Source organism: Aphelocoma coerulescens, chromosome 2 (genome assembly GCF_041296385.1).
Source record: "Aphelocoma coerulescens isolate FSJ_1873_10779 chromosome 2, UR_Acoe_1.0, whole genome shotgun sequence".
Lineage (NCBI taxonomy): Eukaryota > Metazoa > Chordata > Aves > Passeriformes > Corvidae > Aphelocoma > Aphelocoma coerulescens.
Genome location: NC_091015.1, coordinates 94,442,237 through 94,459,680, shown reverse-complemented (window position 1 = coordinate 94,459,680; position 17,444 = coordinate 94,442,237). Strand labels below are relative to the sequence as shown.

General features: G+C 37.3%; 1 protein-coding gene across 1 annotated transcript in view; it reads right to left on the bottom strand.

The window, feature by feature from the left end:
* ABCA13 (ATP binding cassette subfamily A member 13) overlaps positions 1–17,444 on the bottom strand; it is a 171,411-nt gene that overhangs the window by 42,358 nt on the left and 111,609 nt on the right. Inside the window, exons 41-44 of the mRNA XM_069005904.1 lie at positions 16,343–16,451; positions 5,131–5,185; positions 4,335–4,512; positions 1,641–1,756 (exon numbers count right to left, since the gene is read on the bottom strand). Coding sequence (XP_068862005.1) covers positions 1,641–1,756; positions 4,335–4,512; positions 5,131–5,185; positions 16,343–16,451 — 458 coding nt within the window. The remainder of the gene's footprint in view (positions 1–1,640; positions 1,757–4,334; positions 4,513–5,130; positions 5,186–16,342; positions 16,452–17,444) is intronic.

The window sequence follows — 17,444 nt, the reverse complement described above, 5'->3', positions numbered from 1 at the left end:
GGCCAAAGCCCAAAGCACACCAGAAAAAACCTGTCATGACTTCAGTAGACATACAGGTCTGTACTGTGGGCTTCAGTTGCTGCTTGGCTAAGATTTCTATAGATACCTATGCCTCACTAGGATGACAGCAATTGGATCACAAGAAGGGTTCAATGGTTGTGAAGGTAATTAAAAAAAAGGGTGTGAGATTTCATAGTGTGAAATCTTTGCACTAAGACTGGTTAGAATTTGTGCCTTTAACTTGAAGGAAACATTTGATGGAAGTGCTGAAGAAAGGAAGTGAGAGTGGCACAAAAGAGTGATACAGAGAAGAGAAAATTATGAATTTTGGATGTTTCATACAATTTGTTTACAACATCCTGGCATCGTGACCTCTAGAATATTTCATACTTGTTTGGCCATTCACATCCAGGAAAGATCAGCTCAAACTGGAGTTATGAGGAAAAATGATAAATAGAATTATCCAAGGAATTTGGAAGGTTTTGCAAGAGAGGACTTTGCTTCTTTTGGCTTGCAAAAGGCGTTTGATGAAGGATAATTATGAAGTATGATTCTGAATAAACTTAGGCTAGAATTTCCAAGAAAAGGTCCAGCTTTGAGGATACCTAAACAGTTTTTTAAAAAAAATGAGTTGCTGAAGGCACAAAATCTTGAAAAGGGTTTCAAGGTGCAATATAGTAAATTGGGGGGTTTTTTGAGGGATTTATCTGAGACTCTTCTTGGAATCGAACATGTCCTGATCTTGCAGAAAGTCCTTTCTTTTTTCCTTCCCTATCATTCTGTCATGAAGCAGCTGTCATGTAAGATATGCATCCTCCCCGACAAGCATAGCAACAATTAGTTACTTGAAATAAGGAATGAACTTTTCAGAAGCTTTTTCCTTTAACAATTCATCTTCAGCATTTCTCACATCACCTTAGACAGCACATGGGAAGAATTAAAGGAACAGAATACACTATTCATTTGATTGATCCCAGGGCTCAACAGACCTATTTTTATAGAGGTATCAATCCTCTGTTTAACCAGCTATTTTAACCTCCTATAACAGGGTTGGGTTTTTGGTTGGGTTTTTTGGGTTTTTTTGATGTGAAGATAAGCAACAGAGTAGCATGGTAGAACTTTCCTCTCTCACAGCACTGTTTGGAGACAAATCTCTGACCAGCCTGGTACTTCACATTGGACAGACTTCTCATTGGAAATATAAACTCCTGGAGCTATGTAGAATTACAAAAAATGGTTAGAGCTGTAATAAAAGCTGTTTGTGACCTTCTTGATGATATTCTGCACAGCTAAGCACTGAAATTCTGAAATTCTGACCAATGTTAATATTCCCTCATTTTCTGGAAGATAACATACAATCAATTTCTAACAGCAAATTACTGTTATACAGGCTGAGTATCTTCTGAGACATTTCCAATCCTTTTTTTTTTTTTTAATGTGTGAGTAAATTTCCACCCCCTTTTTGTGTTTAACTTTCAAATTCACATTTCAGCCTGGTTTTTTTCATTTTATTTTGCTGAATCATAATTGTTTACAAAGACAGAAAACCCTGCATCCAGCAGCAGGTGCAAACTACATCTGAAGATTTATGTTTGTTTCTTAGAAGCTGTAATTCCATAGTAGCATTTCCAATCACATACCCAAAGAGTATCAGCAGGAGAACAGTGGCTGCCAAGTTCTTTCGGAAAGTGAAGGCTGATAGCTGGAAGGCACTAATAACACCAACACACAGGGTGACTGGAACCATGTAAAACACCTAGAAACAGAAGGAAAAAAGCACTGAGTAGGTGAGCATCTCTTACTGGTCTTACCTAATTTGCATAGAAGGGTTTTAAAAATTAACTTTTCCATACTTGCAATACAATTATACTATAAATTAGGAAGAAATAGGCAGAATAGCTTGGAGATTTGACTCTATACTTGCTGCGAAACTACCCTGTACACATGAAACAGCCTGACAAGATAAAATCTGACTACAGAATATCCCCCATAATCCTATTTCTATTGACCTTTCCAATACATCCATTTAACAAGCTAACTCTTCCAGATAATGAGTCCGTGTGGGGCCATTGCTCCAAAACATCAAATTACACTGTGAATTCAGAGGTTTGGTTTCAGAAATAGCAGTTCCACTGATTGGTGCTTCATTCATAGGAGAATAATAAGGATGCAATTTTAAAAGAGATTTTAATGAAGGACCATGTGTGCTGATGAAGCAAATGACATCTTTAATTGGGAATGGACACAATACATAAAAGCATTACAGCCATCATGCAACAGGGAAAGCAGTTTCTCTGTTTAGTCTCTTGATATAATGGCAACTAAACACTCATGGGTGGCAGGGTGGGATTGGTATAGGGGATTTATAACCAAGTACTCAAGAGAGAGGGGTTCTGCTTGCAAATAGCAAATGTCAGGATGTGAAAATCTGTGCTTAGCTCCATTTTCAGTGTCTGCCTGCTCTGTGCACTGAACCTGAGCTCATTAGGGCACTGACTACCTCCATTTATACTTATGTAATATTTAGCTTTATCCTAATATAACTGAGATTCTGAGATACAACTGCAATAGAGGCAACAAATCAAGGTCTATATAAATATTCAGTGTAGAACAACATACTAGTAAAATTAGATTTCATAACGAAGTACAAGGAAAACCTGTTCCAAGTTAAACCAGAGGCCATCACCTCTTTGCTACTGGGAAAACATTTTTTTGTTTTTAATAGAAGGACAATGGAGTAAAATGTAGATGGATTCCATATTCTCATCTTATGCACAGAGTACCTTTTCTTTGCCATACACAAATATCATAACATACCACCCACAGATTTATGTTTCAGTTATCCTGAAGCTGTTAAAAACATTGCAGAGAAGTCACAAAGCATTTAAGTCCCAGTATGTTTCAACAATCTGGGGCTTCTGTCTAGAAATAAATAAATAACTTTAAAATCAAATCCTATTGGAAATCTTACCCTGAAATCATGGTGCATTACAGAAGTCATGCATGTACAACAAAACAATTTTAATTTTGCCCCTCTAGTGACACAAGCTTAATCTGAACAAAATTTCTCTATTTCTCTAAATTTTCTTAGCACTTACACTTTTTCCATTTGTTGAACATAGTAATGAATACCATTCATGCCTATAAATACAGTAAGAACAGCCTGATCCTCATGAGAGCAATTTCATAAATCAAATACTTCTGCAGGCCTAGTAAAGATTCTGCTACCAGTAACACAGGACACAGCCTATACTACTTAAAATACGTAAAAAATTTGACAGTTCATATATTCACATGTTCAGTGTCCCTAAATGATCTGCAGCACAATTAGCATTTAAAGCAGTATCTGTTCTTTCCCAGATCATGATTGATCATGCAGTACTGTGTTGGATTTGTGAGAATATTTTGAGACACTGGCAGAAAATAATGAGTTGACTTTGCTCACAAGGAAAAACCGAATGATGAAGGACTGAGTTTTTAACCAAGCCTTCTTATCTGAAGCAGCAGCAAAAAGAAATACCAAGACTGACTGGCCAAGTAAATATCTTTTGGAAAAATGTGCTCTTACCTCAAGATTGCTCAAGTGTGAAAATTCTGATTTCAAGCATGGATGGGTAAAGATCTAATGTTTTAGAATTAGAATAGTCTAAATGAAAACAGTATTCCAAAAATTTCTGTTCCTGACCAGGATGCCATAGAATCCAACCTAAAGGTTGGAAAGGACTTTAAGAACATCAGGTCCAACCATTATTCCAGCACTGCCAAGTCCACCACTAAACCATGTCCCTCAGTGCCATATCTGTATGTCTTTTAAATACCTCCAGGGATGGTAACTCTACCACTTCCTTAAGCTGTCAGTTCCAGTACTTGCCACAAATAAAAGGTACCAATTATAAATATCTCATATTATCCACAACAACAGATAACATAATTATCCCTTAAAGTAGCTGACTAGTATTTTCAGTTTTCTCCACTAACTTGAAAGGTTTTGCCAGGGCACGGCAAAATTCAAAGCACAGAAACTCCTCCTATGAGCTGCTGTGTGGAAGATTCTTTCTGTCTAGGCTGATTAGCCAACTTCCTTTTACTGTAAAATAGTATACATAGCTAAAGCTAGCAAATAATTTACAATTCAGCTTTGGAAAGCAAGGAACACAATCCCCACCCTGTATTAAAGTAGGAATGGTGACTTAATGTTTGTTAGCATGTCAGCCAACAGCTGTCACTGTGCAATTCAAATCTTGTTCATGTATCTTGTGACCATATCTCCTTTTGCTCATTTATGACAAACTAGCCTAAAATTTACACCTTATTCTGCCCCACATAATACATACCATATCACAGCAGAAGTTAGCAAGCCAGTAAGTTTTGTAACCCAGGCCTGTGATGTGTTGCAAGCGTTTTGTCCCAGATACTCTGTCTTTCACTATGGCACTTCCAATGGATGCAGTAAGGATAGAGAAACCCAGCATGATACACAGTGCTACCCCACACTGACGAACATTCTCCATTCTGAGATAAAAAGCAAAAGAGTGTCATGAAAACACAATGGGGAAAAACCCCTCAAAGACTAGCATTTTTTTAGGCCAACTTCTTACAAAAACACTTGACATTAGGACCTTAATCCTGATTGCAAACACCACAGAATCACAGAATGGTTTGGGTTGTAAGGAACCTTAAAGATCATCTAGTTCCAAGACCCTACAATGAGCAGGGACATAATATCTCTACACTGTCAACACCTAATTAAAGAACAGGAACAAGATGCATTAAGTTACAAAACTATAGGTGAGTTTGAGAGCACAGCATGTGTCTGAGTTGCAAAGTGAAGCTTGTGCAAATATTTCCCCTTTACAGAAAACTAAAATTTAAACACTTGAAAATTATTTGAAGCAGTTACCCTGTTTAAAACTGTTATGACACAATCAGCATAAATTCAGTATTTTTCTTTACAAAATACTGCAACCATTTTTGGCATAAACAGTGGATTTGACAGACAGTCCACACTAAAAAATGCTTCACTCGATAGAACTGAATTGTGTCTATCAATTCACAGCATCTAATCCATATATTCTTATTTAACTGATAGTTTCAATTGTCTGCTGTTAAACATTTTAAGAGTTTGCTCACATTTTGTCTTCATCCAACAAGGCTCCTCCATATGGTTGGCTGTAGAGTGTTATCCCTGTGAAAAGAAAAATAAATCTTATTTAGAAAGAAATATTGAATCTTATTAAGGACTTCAAGTTCTAGAGTACACCGTTAACACTTGTTACACATACGAATAAAAAGGCTAAATACGTAGTAATCAACAGAAACAGGTCAGCCACCAAGCTGCAAAACCAAACACTGTCTCCCATTGAGTGATTTCCAGAGTTTGAAACCACTAAAAACTAATGAATAAACATAAGTAGTTTTTCTGCATTCTGAAGTTCAGAAATTGGTTCAACAATGCTATATATTGCTGTGGAATCTCCATCACAGAAGATACCAAATACAAAACCTAAAGTAGAATTTGTTCATACACCTAATCTTCTGGGGTAAGGTAAATGGTTACTGCAGCTTGTACACTTGGTTTAGATTTTAGATTAGATCTTTCAGCAATTTTTAGATTACTGACATTTTGCTGAGAAAAACTGTTTAGCTAAATTCACAAAAGAAAAAAAAGTCACACCTTTGATTGAAACTGTAGAGCTTTAAATTAAAAACGTGCCCAGTTTGGGAGACCAAGAAAAATCCTGAGGAGGCAACGCATTCTTAGGCTTATTTTGGTTCTTGATGCAACCAACATCTATCAATCTAGCAAAATTAACTTTGGAATTGGAAGGCAGTTTGTGAACAAAAACTGTGTCTTTTTGCTTTTTTTCTTTTCAAGCAAAAGAAGAAAAATTGGGGGGGAGGGGGTGAAGGTGCAAAACATTGTCACTGCAAAAGGTGCTGTTCCACTGGACTTGATGCTGTTCATGACTTATCTTTGCAGGTGTGCCTGACAGATGTGCCAGCTGTGCTGGTTTTGTGCTGGATGGAATTAATTTTCTTCACAGTAGCTGGTATGAGAGTAGGTTTTGGATTTGTACTGGAAACAGTGTTGATGGCACAGAGATATTTTAGCTATTGCTGAGCAGCACCTAGAGTCAAGATGTTTTCTGCTCCTCACCCACTCCACCAGTGAGGAGGATGGCAGGGAATGCAGGGGGCACAGGGAGCTGGGACGGGTCACAGTGGGACAGCTGACCCTGACTGACCAAAGGGACATTCCATACCATAAGGCGTCATCCTCAGCATGTAAAATGGGGGAAGAATGAAGAATGGGAGGGATACTTGGAGTGATGATATTTGTCTTCCTAAGTCAGTGTTAGGCGTGATGGGGCCCCACTCTCCTGGGAATGGCTGAACCTCTGCCTGCCCGCAGGAAAGGGTGAATGAATTCCTTGCCTTTCTTTGCTTTGCTTGCATGTGTGGGTTTTGTTTTTACCTATTAAATTTTATCTCAACCCATGAGTTTTATCACTTCTAGTATTGTCTCTCACATGTGTCAGAGACTGAAAACAGCTCATGCCTCAAACATTGATATAAAGTTTTGCTCATTATAAAGAAGCTACAACTGAAGAAGCTTCCCTGAAGAGTGGGACTGTGAACTGAAAGTCATAAAGAGAAACCCATTGTTCAATCACCTCAGGCTGAAGTAAAGGTTTGCATCATCCACAAAAGGCCAAAGCCACCAGCTGCAACTATCCCCGGCTGAGTTTGGGGTGGGGGGAGAGCACAGCTCACAGAAGCCAGGTTTGCACAGACTCCCCCCAGCCGAGGGGGGACGGGGAGGTTTTGGGTGCCTGGTGCAGCCTCTGGTGAGAGGCAATGAACACCCATCCTCTGATTACACAAACTGGCCCAGCTGTGGAACCCCCAGCCCCACAAGGCACATCCACAGGACATTCCCGTGAGAGGCTTGGCCCCACAGGGCTGCACGTGGTGCAACAGACCCAGAGTCTGCTGTGAGAGACTGACCCCCACCCCAGGGGGACATGGCTGGATGTGCCCACCCATCCTGAGCATGTACACCCATGGGGCTCTGTGTGCCCACCCAGCCTGGGCATGTACACCCATGGGGCTCTGTGTGCCCACCCAGCCTGGGCATGTACACCCATGGGACTCTGTGTGCCCACCCAGCCTGAGCATGTACACCCATGGGACTCTGTGTGCCCACCCAGCCTGGGCATGCACACCCATGGGGCTCTGTGTGCCCACCCAGCCTGGGCATGTACACCCATGGGGCTCTGTGTGCCCACCCAGCCTGGGCATGTACACCCATGGGGCTCTGTGTGCCCACCCAGCCTGGGCATGTACACCCATGGGACTCTGTGTGCCCACCCAGCCTGAGCATGTACACCCATGGGACTCTGTGTGCCCACCCAGCCTGGGCATGTACACCCATGGGGCTCTGTGTGCCCACCCAGCCTGAGCATGTACACCCATGGGACTCTGGGCCTTCTGGGGGGACCTTCACCACCGAGAGAGCAGCTGGAGAGGATCAACGAACATCGCTGGGATCCACGAAGTGGTGGTATTTTCCTTATCCTGACCCTGTCACTCCTTCTGTCCCCCCCACCTATTTTCTACTTCTTTCTTTCTCTCTCTCTCTCTGATATTTACCATCAAATAAAACCCTTACTATTGTCACTGGTGTATGGTCTCGTTTGCACCTTAATTCGGGCAGAGGCATTTCTAAGAACCTTAAAACTGGATCATAACAACATGCCACTGGAGGAGAGCTGAGTGAGTGGGCCTTAAGTAAAACCACAATATCAGCACTATTTGCTTAGTGTCTAAATAAATCTATGCTGTTCCAAATTAAAACAAACAAAGAAATAAACTTCATCTTAACAGCAATTATAATTTTTCCAGTATATTTGGTAAAGATATAAATTATTGGCAGCCTTAGCTTGACTCTCTGGGGCACCACTTAATTGAACACAGTCATATTTTGTTAGAGTCCAGCTGTATAAAGACAAAAAATATCTTCATTCTAGTAACAGGTGCAATTTGACTAAGCACACATTTATTTTGCCCCTTTAATTTTTCATTACTCATCTTCAAGCCAAAGTAATCTAAACATCACTAAGTCACTGCATGGTAAAAAGCTGAAAAATAGGATGATGATTAGCTCACACACAAAACTAGTGCAAGGTAAAAATTTTTCAAATAACAGCTAAACGCCATACACTGAAGCCCAATGGTAGTTAGAAAAACAAAAAAAGATTCAAGCCAATAAGGTTTTGATGTATCACTAGCTGATACTTCTGCTGTATGTAGAAGTCTTTCATGCTGTGCCTTCAGGGGCCGTTTAAATTTTTCCTTTGTTTTTCTTTTAAAGCATTAATTTTTTAAACAATTACAGCTATTTGTTCTGAAGCAAAACTGGCATATCAAAGAAAATTATTTTTTCCCACTGGAACCACTGAATTTCCATTTATGTAAAGGAGTAGTAGCATGACAGAAAAAGTTTAGTTTAGTTCCCAGAAAGTTTTTCTAGGCTTTTCTAATGCTTGAATAAAAGTGGGCATATTAGAAGAAGTAATCATACAGTATGCAGCATTGGAATGGATCCACCAGGACCATCAGATCCAAATCCTGACCTTACACAGGACACGCCGTGAGTCATACCATGTGCCTGAGAACATTGTTCAAACACTTGAACTCTGTCAGGCTGGTGTTGTGACCACTTTCCTGGGGAGCCTGTTCTAATGCCCACACACCCTCTGGATGGAAAACCTTTTCCATTAGGATAGCCAACCTAAACCTCCCCTGACTCAACTTCAGGCAATTTCCTTAAGTCCTGTCACTGGTCACAAGAGGGAAGGGATCGGTACCTGCCCCTCCACCTCCCCTCATGAGGATGCTGAAGACTGCAATGAGGTCTCCCTTCAATTTCCTCTTCTCCAGGCTGAGCAAACCAAGTGAACTCATCTGCTTCTCAGAAGGCTTCCCCTCCAAACCCTTCACCATCCTCATGGCCTTCCTTTGGATGCTCTCTAATAGATTCATGTCTTTTTTATATAGTGGCACCCAAAACTGCATACTACATTTAAGGTGAGGTCCCTCCAGTGCAAAGCAGAGCAGGACAATTCCCTCCCTTGCCCAGAGGCAGCATCTCAGGGGGAAACTAACAAAACTTTCAGATTACTGCATTGGTGTTAAGCAGACGTCTACAGCAGCTGACTTGTGTTCCATACACAGAAGTGCAGTGCTGTAACTCTCTAGTACATGATAAAGAGAAACTGGGAAAGAGAGATAATTGCAGGGGAAAATAAAACCCCATGACATTAAATAGCATAATGCTCCTTGCAGTATTGTATCATAATCAAAAAGCAAATTACACTCAATTAATCTCCTTCTATCAAAGAGTCACAAAAACTAATCACACTTCTTAAAAGTAGCAAATATTTTTGACAGTCAATTTCCATTTAAACCATGTAGATGAAACAAAGGATTACATTTTTTTTCAATTTACTCTCACAACTGAAATTAAATTTCACAAGGTTGTGGTTTACAAGTAAGAAAAGTATGACTGTGCTAAACTAAGTTCAGTTGTGTTTAGAATTCAAAATTCTATCACTGCATTAAATATAATACTTGCCTTCAATTCAATATTTTAAGTTTCTTCAAATAGCCTGGATCATGACAATATCTGAATTTGCTACTTTTTTAGTAAAATGAGTTCTTCTCTCCACCCCATTGTCAAAAAATAGATGACTAACTTATATAAAGCCAATAAACTAGCTTGCAATCCACAGAGGAAAAAAAATGCCCTTGAACTCAAGAAATAAGTTACAAACTATCTTCCAATACCAGAAAAAACCAACAGAATTAATAATATTTGATATTATATAGTTTTTATTTAAAAAACCGCTCCATGTTCTTCTATAACCTATCCCTTCCTACATTTCTTCTAACCTCCTAGACCATCTTTTTTTACACGTCTCTGTCCCAATACAGCCGTTAACATGATGTAAAATGTATTTATTGATACTTTCTTGCCTTTATATGCCTTTTTACTATGTAAAGCTGCTATAATGAGGCTCATTAAGTTGAAAACTATCTGCCATCTTCGAGGACTTAAAAACTATAAATGACAGATAAACTAAGAATTTCTAAATTATAAGGCTCCTATTAAACAGATGCTTCTGGTGTTTATGCAAGGATTTTTTAAGGACTGTATTTGCAAGTCTTGTGTGAACAGCCCTCAGGGCAAATTTTACCATATCAGTATTCACAAGGGAAAAGCAAGACAGGCAATAACACCAAATATGATATGATTTAGCACTAACTCTGTCTGCTCCTTTTCATAAATTTCTCCGTATAAAAATTATTTCTTCCACATCTATAGATTGCCATTATATTCTCCTGATTTAATCACAACAAAAAATTTCTTTGTTGTCTTAAAACATCCTTTGTCTATGTTCTCAACATGCAATTGGTCACATTATTTTTACAGTGATCACTTAGGCTTCTCTATGAGCACAGATGAAAAATTGTAATAGACACCCATTCCAACCTTTCCAAAACCATGCAAAAGCAATTCAAGAACTGGAAAAACTGTGACCATGGAGAATCTTATACTTTAATGCTCTATTCAGAGAGAACGAGACTACAATGATGAAAGACTTTCTCAGACCTTTTAACCTTCTGCAATACAAAAATGAAGAGTTTCCAAAATGAGAGGCACTATTTTCCGTGTTTGAGCGGAGTGAAGAGGAGGGCATCTTAAAGGAAGGAATATCTCTGTATACATGCTAGTTGATATATGTATGCATGTATAGTTCTGAAAAGGAATGAATCCAGATGCCAATCCCAACAGAGAGCACAAGCAGCCAGTTATTTCGGTAATATATTTTCTTAGCTTTTTTTCAGCTTGAGAACTTCTCTTTCTTTCTTTTCTCAGTTGTTTTGCTTACAGTTAACTACATTTTTTTGGTGTGTCTTTTTTTTTCCTCATTTTTGTCTTTCATTAATTTAAAAGGCTCAGTTGTCATCTCTCATATTGCTCAGTGAAAGAGTTTTCTTTATACAGCTGAGAAACGGTCCTGCAAGCCATAAAAACGGAAAAAAAGAGGGTGGAAATAGTCACAGTTTTATAGTTTAACTGTAAACTTCAGGAATAACTAGGGTCTGGGTGGGGGAGTGTATTTACATTGGACATGACACTGGGAGCCCCATGCTATATGCTCAATAGTAGAAGAGGCAGTAAACAATTCATTGTACCCTGTTCAGCTTCTCTATGATTTCCCCTTGGTATTCTCCCTTCCAGGTGGAGCAATCCTACTCCTTACCTTACATTGTTCTTGATTAAACTAATTTTAGATTCTAATTTGTTAAAAAGGCAATCTTAACCTAGTGAAATAAATTCTTCATAAAATATTAGAAGGATTACAACATTTCCTACAATAAAATACTATACTTTTTCACTCTGAATAGGAAAGCTCACAGGAAAAAGGAAAGTGCATCCACATTAAATACGTTTGATGTGAACATTCTGCATCCTGCCCTGTTGCCATTCAGAAGCTGCACAAGTCAGGACACCTTTCCCCATACCAACATCTTATTAACAGCCTGCAATCTGTACCTTCAAGGGAAAGTGCTCTAGATCTTCTATCACATCTAAACCAGCTGACCATCTGTCAGAAAATAAAGGCACACACAATTTGTCGTAACTTTAGAGAGTTGGATGTGTCCATCATGTACATGATGAAGAACAGAAGATGCTGGTAGTCCAGTCCATCCCACCTGGGTACAACTTTCTACATAAACAATTTCAAAATCTGTGTTTTTTCAGTAAAAATGAGGAAAGTGATATGAACCCAGCAGTAATTTTTCTGTGTCAATTGGAGAAATCGAGAGGAAAAAATCTTAAAGGTCTTCAAGCTTGTATGCCATCACCATAGGTAGTCAGAGCTGTCCTTAGGTATATATTGTGGTTCTGCACTGTACTTTGGGTGTGTCTGAACATGTCTCTTGGCACTTCTTTGTAAACTGTCTCTTATGTTAAGCTGAGTCATGAATACATAGATCAATTTAAATCTGTGCTACTGATTCTAAATATCATGATTGTGGCAGACTTGAATGGAAGACCAATCTAGTTTTTTTGTATTCCAGACATATTATTTCAGATTAAATAAAATAGTATGCATAAGAAAAATGGAAGTAGTATATATATATATATGACAATATTTCTATTTACATAAAATGAGACATTACTGTTAACTGAAAATATGATTTATATTTTATGGAGAATTTCACAGGCAGCACCATCATTAATGGTTTCTATTTTACTTTCCCCAACTAATTAGACATGTTTAAGTAGGTTTCACCTAAAGGCCGTTTCACAATTTCCTTTGTAAAAAGGTTTAAAGTTATAATTTGCAAAGAATTCAGGAAACTAACAGCCACTTTCCACCAAATTCAGCTGAAAATGACTCCCTTGATCCCTCCCGCTCTTGTGAAGAATTGAATATGAAATAAAAGAGGATGATACATGAAAGGTTACGAGTCCTAGTATGAAAGATTTTTTTTTTAAATCAATTATTTCAATAGGAATCCTAAGGTGGGGCAGCTTCATCGAAAAGCCCTTTCTATATTGAGACATTTCTGTTCTTTGAATAATGATGCAAGAACTTTTTTTGACCACTTTACTTTACAGACATCATTGTAGATGACAACCACTCCTTTTTTCTTTATATAGCCTTACCCTAAGAGGGAGGTTATAGTTCTATACTCCAGCATGACAAACTCATTCTGACTCAGTGTTACACAATTAGGTGTGAAAAGTAAGTTTTATTTGATCAAAATTTCTAACTTAAGCAAAAAATATTGCCTTTTAGTTTTTTATTCCTCTTACTTCATTATTCCAGTTTTATTTGCTCACAATTACATTACTTAAATGTAGGAATGCAGCATTTCAGAAAGACATTAGAAAATGTCATTCATATAAGCTTGAATACCAGTCAGAGGTGAAGGGTTTTGACAAAACTTTCTTGCCTCCTCTCTTGAAGAGTCTTACACCTTTTTTTTTCTTTATTAACATATTTATTTTGATTATCTGCCACTGAATTTATAACCCACTAGAAAACAATGTATTTAGTTTCCTCTACAGTAAGACACAGGACTTTTTCCCGCAACAGCATCACAGACTTACATGATGAGGAAGGTAGGGGTGGGTATCCACATGACAAGGAAGATGAGATATTTTTATACAAGTATTACTGAACTGCTGTTCCAAAAGAGACAACTGATCCATTAGCTACAATAAACTGATATAAATCGATCAGGCCCATTTCAGTTACTCCATCTAGTTACATGTGCCTCCAGCTGGGCACACACATCTTCCTCCACAATCATACCACTCTTTACATGAAAATTACAAGAAAAAAACTTTGCAACTTTCCAAGCATACAGAGAAATTTAGAAATAATCCTATATTGTTAAGAGAGAGGGGTGAGGAGAAATCTCTCCACTTGCAGAGAAGGGATTTGAAGATCAGATTAAACTATAGCAAAAAGGAAGGATTTTTTATTACTAAATAAATATAATTTCCTGCTCCTGCATGCTGAAAAGTCAGTAACTTGGACTGACAGAACAAAAAGCAATAATCAATTTTTTTTCAAAGTTTTTTTTAACATATACAAATCCCTATGAAGATAAACCAGTGCAAGTCAGCATATGTCCTCTATACTCTTGGGTAAAATTTCTTCCTTCAAACTTTCCTACTAAATCATAAGTCTATATTCCCTGTATCCTCTTGACTGCAGAAAAGACTTTAGACAAAAGCAATTAGCCTCCTGCTCAGCTCCTTATTGTCAAAACCTATCACAAATTTGGACCAGGGGTACTGATCTCTTATGAAAGTTACTGGATCTGTTCTTGTGGGCAAAGCAGGTAGAACTCGGCATGAGGTCTGTAATGACTCTTCCCTCCTCCAAAGATGTTGGGAGAACGCTAACTGGGTTCATGTTCAAGAAATACACACAGGATCTAACCTCGAAGTGAAAGGGTTTCTTAGCTTTTGTATGAGCACTGAAGTTGTTGAACTTGTTGACCTCGTTCAAGGTTGTTTGAATATCATAGTTGCTGCTATTGTGTTTATATCCATGGCAATGCTCTTCTTTGTTGTAGTAAGTTTCTTGCTGTAAAGCAAGATTTTCTTTTTTTTTTTTTTTTTTTTTTTTGGTGAAGGAAGAAAAGTCTTTGTCCTTACAGCCCCTTTTAAAGGGCTATATTAATTTTGTGTCACTTAAAAGTAATACAGAAGCGCTGGTTCTGTTGACAGGAAAAAGGTTGTTCTGTGAAATAACATGGCATTAATGCAAGGCAGAACTACAAAGCCATGTTTCTGCAAGATCTTAACAAGTTTCCTCACAGCAATTTCCAACAATATTCTAGAACTGACCTTGCATATAAACAGGACTTGGAAGAATAAAAAAAAATCAAAAATAATAGATTTCAGTGTTGGAGCACAGTACATGATCTTCTGACTGCTGATTTACAGGACTGCATATAAAAATTTGAATAACAAAAGCATATGAATAGTTCTTCTCAGTTAGAACAGTATCCTTAAATAAGAGAAAGTTAAAAGCCAAAGTGGCCCATATAGCACCAGAAAACTGTTGAGTTTTTTAGAAATAAAATATACATATGTATGTATTGGTCTCTACACAAAAAATACACAAATATACACATACACACACACACACTTATACAAATGTGTGTACACAAACAAATACATACATACAGATAGATAAGTAGGTAATTGATGTCTCTTCCCAAGGTTTCTGTGAAAGTTCCCACTGCATTGTGCCTCAGGAGCATGATCAGTCCATCTTTATTGCACTTCTCCAATAGATGAACGCAAAAAAAAATTACTGTCTAGTTCTTAAGCTCTATTTCTGCAGACACATAACATATTCTGCCACAAGCTCATATAACGAGCCCATACTTGTACAGATGTCACTACAAGACTTCAAGTATTTCTTAAGCACTGTTTTGCTTGCTGTGTTTCTGTGTCACGAAACATCAAAAAGTAAAACATTTCCAAAATCCTTGGGACAACTATAGTTTTCTCTTACTCTAAGCAGGACAGCAAACCATGATTCTCCATGACAGATATAAAAATAAGTATACACAAACATTGAAGCTCTAAAATGGGATATCTAATGATGCAGAAAAAAAGCTAGCATCAGTATGACTCATGAAGCACAGGGAAAGTTGATTAAAAATTGACATCTATTAAAAATTCTCATTAAAATACCGGATTTCATTTCATTCAAAGTTTCTGCATAAACACACTACCTTTGATCCATTCTCATTCATTTAGAAAAATAAAAGCCCAGCCATTTTGAAAACAACCCATTACTCTTTTTTTCTTTGACATTCCAGAAAGTTTTTTAATGAATTTCTATTTTTAGATGTTCAGGATTCCTTCCCTATTTTCACTGATTTAGTCTTGCTTCATTATAAAAACACTGAAAAGCATTTTAGCATTACAAACAACCATCCTAACTTTACAAAAACACTCAAAAATTGGTCATAAACTCTTTTTAAAAAATTTCTCTAAACCAAATTCCTCTTTAGCAGAATCTTAAGAATGAAGGAAACTGGAATGAATTGAACTTAACCTGAACTATCACACTCGGATTTCAAACTAAGATTCCACATCCTAAAAGTTCACCTCTGTTAACACCTGAGTCTTTGACTGCAGTCATTTTTTTAGAGGTTAGTTCATAAAATTTTTACTTTAACAAGTTTTTATAAAGTTTAGGGATATCTGAATCAGAGAATTCACATGTCAAATATATTAATTGCTCTTTTTTTATGTACAGTAATAAGATATGATAGCCTTTCCTATTCCTTGAGTAACAGGATGCTATGAAACATCACATTGCAGTGTGAATTTACAGCCTAATCTGGATTTACCCAGGATATTTATTTAAGGAGATATAACAAAGTGCCAAAGAAGTTATAAATCCATATCTGTTGTGCCTTAGTCATTCTATTTAAGCAAGCCCTAACAAGTAGTTTCACAGGGACTAACATCCCAAAGCAATTCACACTTATTCCACAGGAATGTGTTTGTGAGGAACTCATATGGCATGGTGAGCCTTAAATTCAAATTTTACTTTACTCTGTACTTCATTCTTCACATAAACTTTCTGTGTCATTAAAATTTTCACTTTTTAATCCTCCCAAGAAATGGGACTCTGAAATCCTACTGTAAACTATCAAAAATTTTCATACTTAAGAATATTTTAATTTAAAAACTACTTTCCAAAATACAAAGAAAGACTATTACCATACTGTCTCCAATCCTCATTAGGAGGTAAATTCAGCCACAAAATGAAGTTATTGAGTTCATTTAAGTAGGATGGCAGAGAATGGAAACCTTTTTGGTTATACCACACCTGGAAGAAAGAATGGAAATTGTCAATCAAAAATCAGTTCAATCTGAATGCTGACGTGCAAACTTACATACCTTTAAGAATTGCATGAAGGATACCTAATTCTTCTATTATGACATCTATTTATAGAACAAAGTCAACCAGGCAGAACAGAATCAATTCATTTGCGTAGGTCTTTCAACAGCATGCAACAGTTTTTTTTTGTTGGATCTGTACATATATGTTTATTATTAAATTGAGATTCTCTGATTTAATGGAACACTGTGTCCCCCCCCTTTACACACATGTGATTGAACAAGTAGAGGAAGAACAATGTGAAAATAACACCTGCCAGTTTAATCAAAAATACAAAAAGATGAGCAAAACTAGTGTTAAAATTGGAAGAATCACTGAAATTCCAAAGAGACTTCTCTAAATAATATCTACATGAGATACATAGCATAAAACATCTAGGAACAGAATATCCTAGAAAGAGGGGAAAGGAAAGAATCAAGAAGACACTGTTTACAAGGTATGAAACTATTCCATAGAAAAGGTTGTTCCACCATCAACAAGCATCAGTGGCTTGTTAGGCATGGAGGAAATTGATACAGAAAATTGATCCATTACTGTTAATCTTAGTGCCTTTGAACCTATATTATCCATACTGAAAACTAGGTCTAATTATTATGTATGTTTATTTTCAGTTTCAGTGACATTTAAAACCATCTGATTGCTATCCATTTCTCACATCATAAAACCCTTTCTTCTCCCCTTTATTTTAAACAGTTGAAAAACTCCTAACCTTTCCCTCTTTGATATCAGCTGTTTGTAATCTGCGTTTTGTACATCCTAGGTAGGACAATTCTCACTGTCTGTCTGGATTCTGAATCATACTGCCAAGTGAACAGGATTTAATAGACATCTTTATTGCCTTAATACTCCTCTTCTAAGATTTCAGTTTTCTTAGATAATTTCTAAAATTACCATCTATACAGTTACATCTTGGAAACTTCC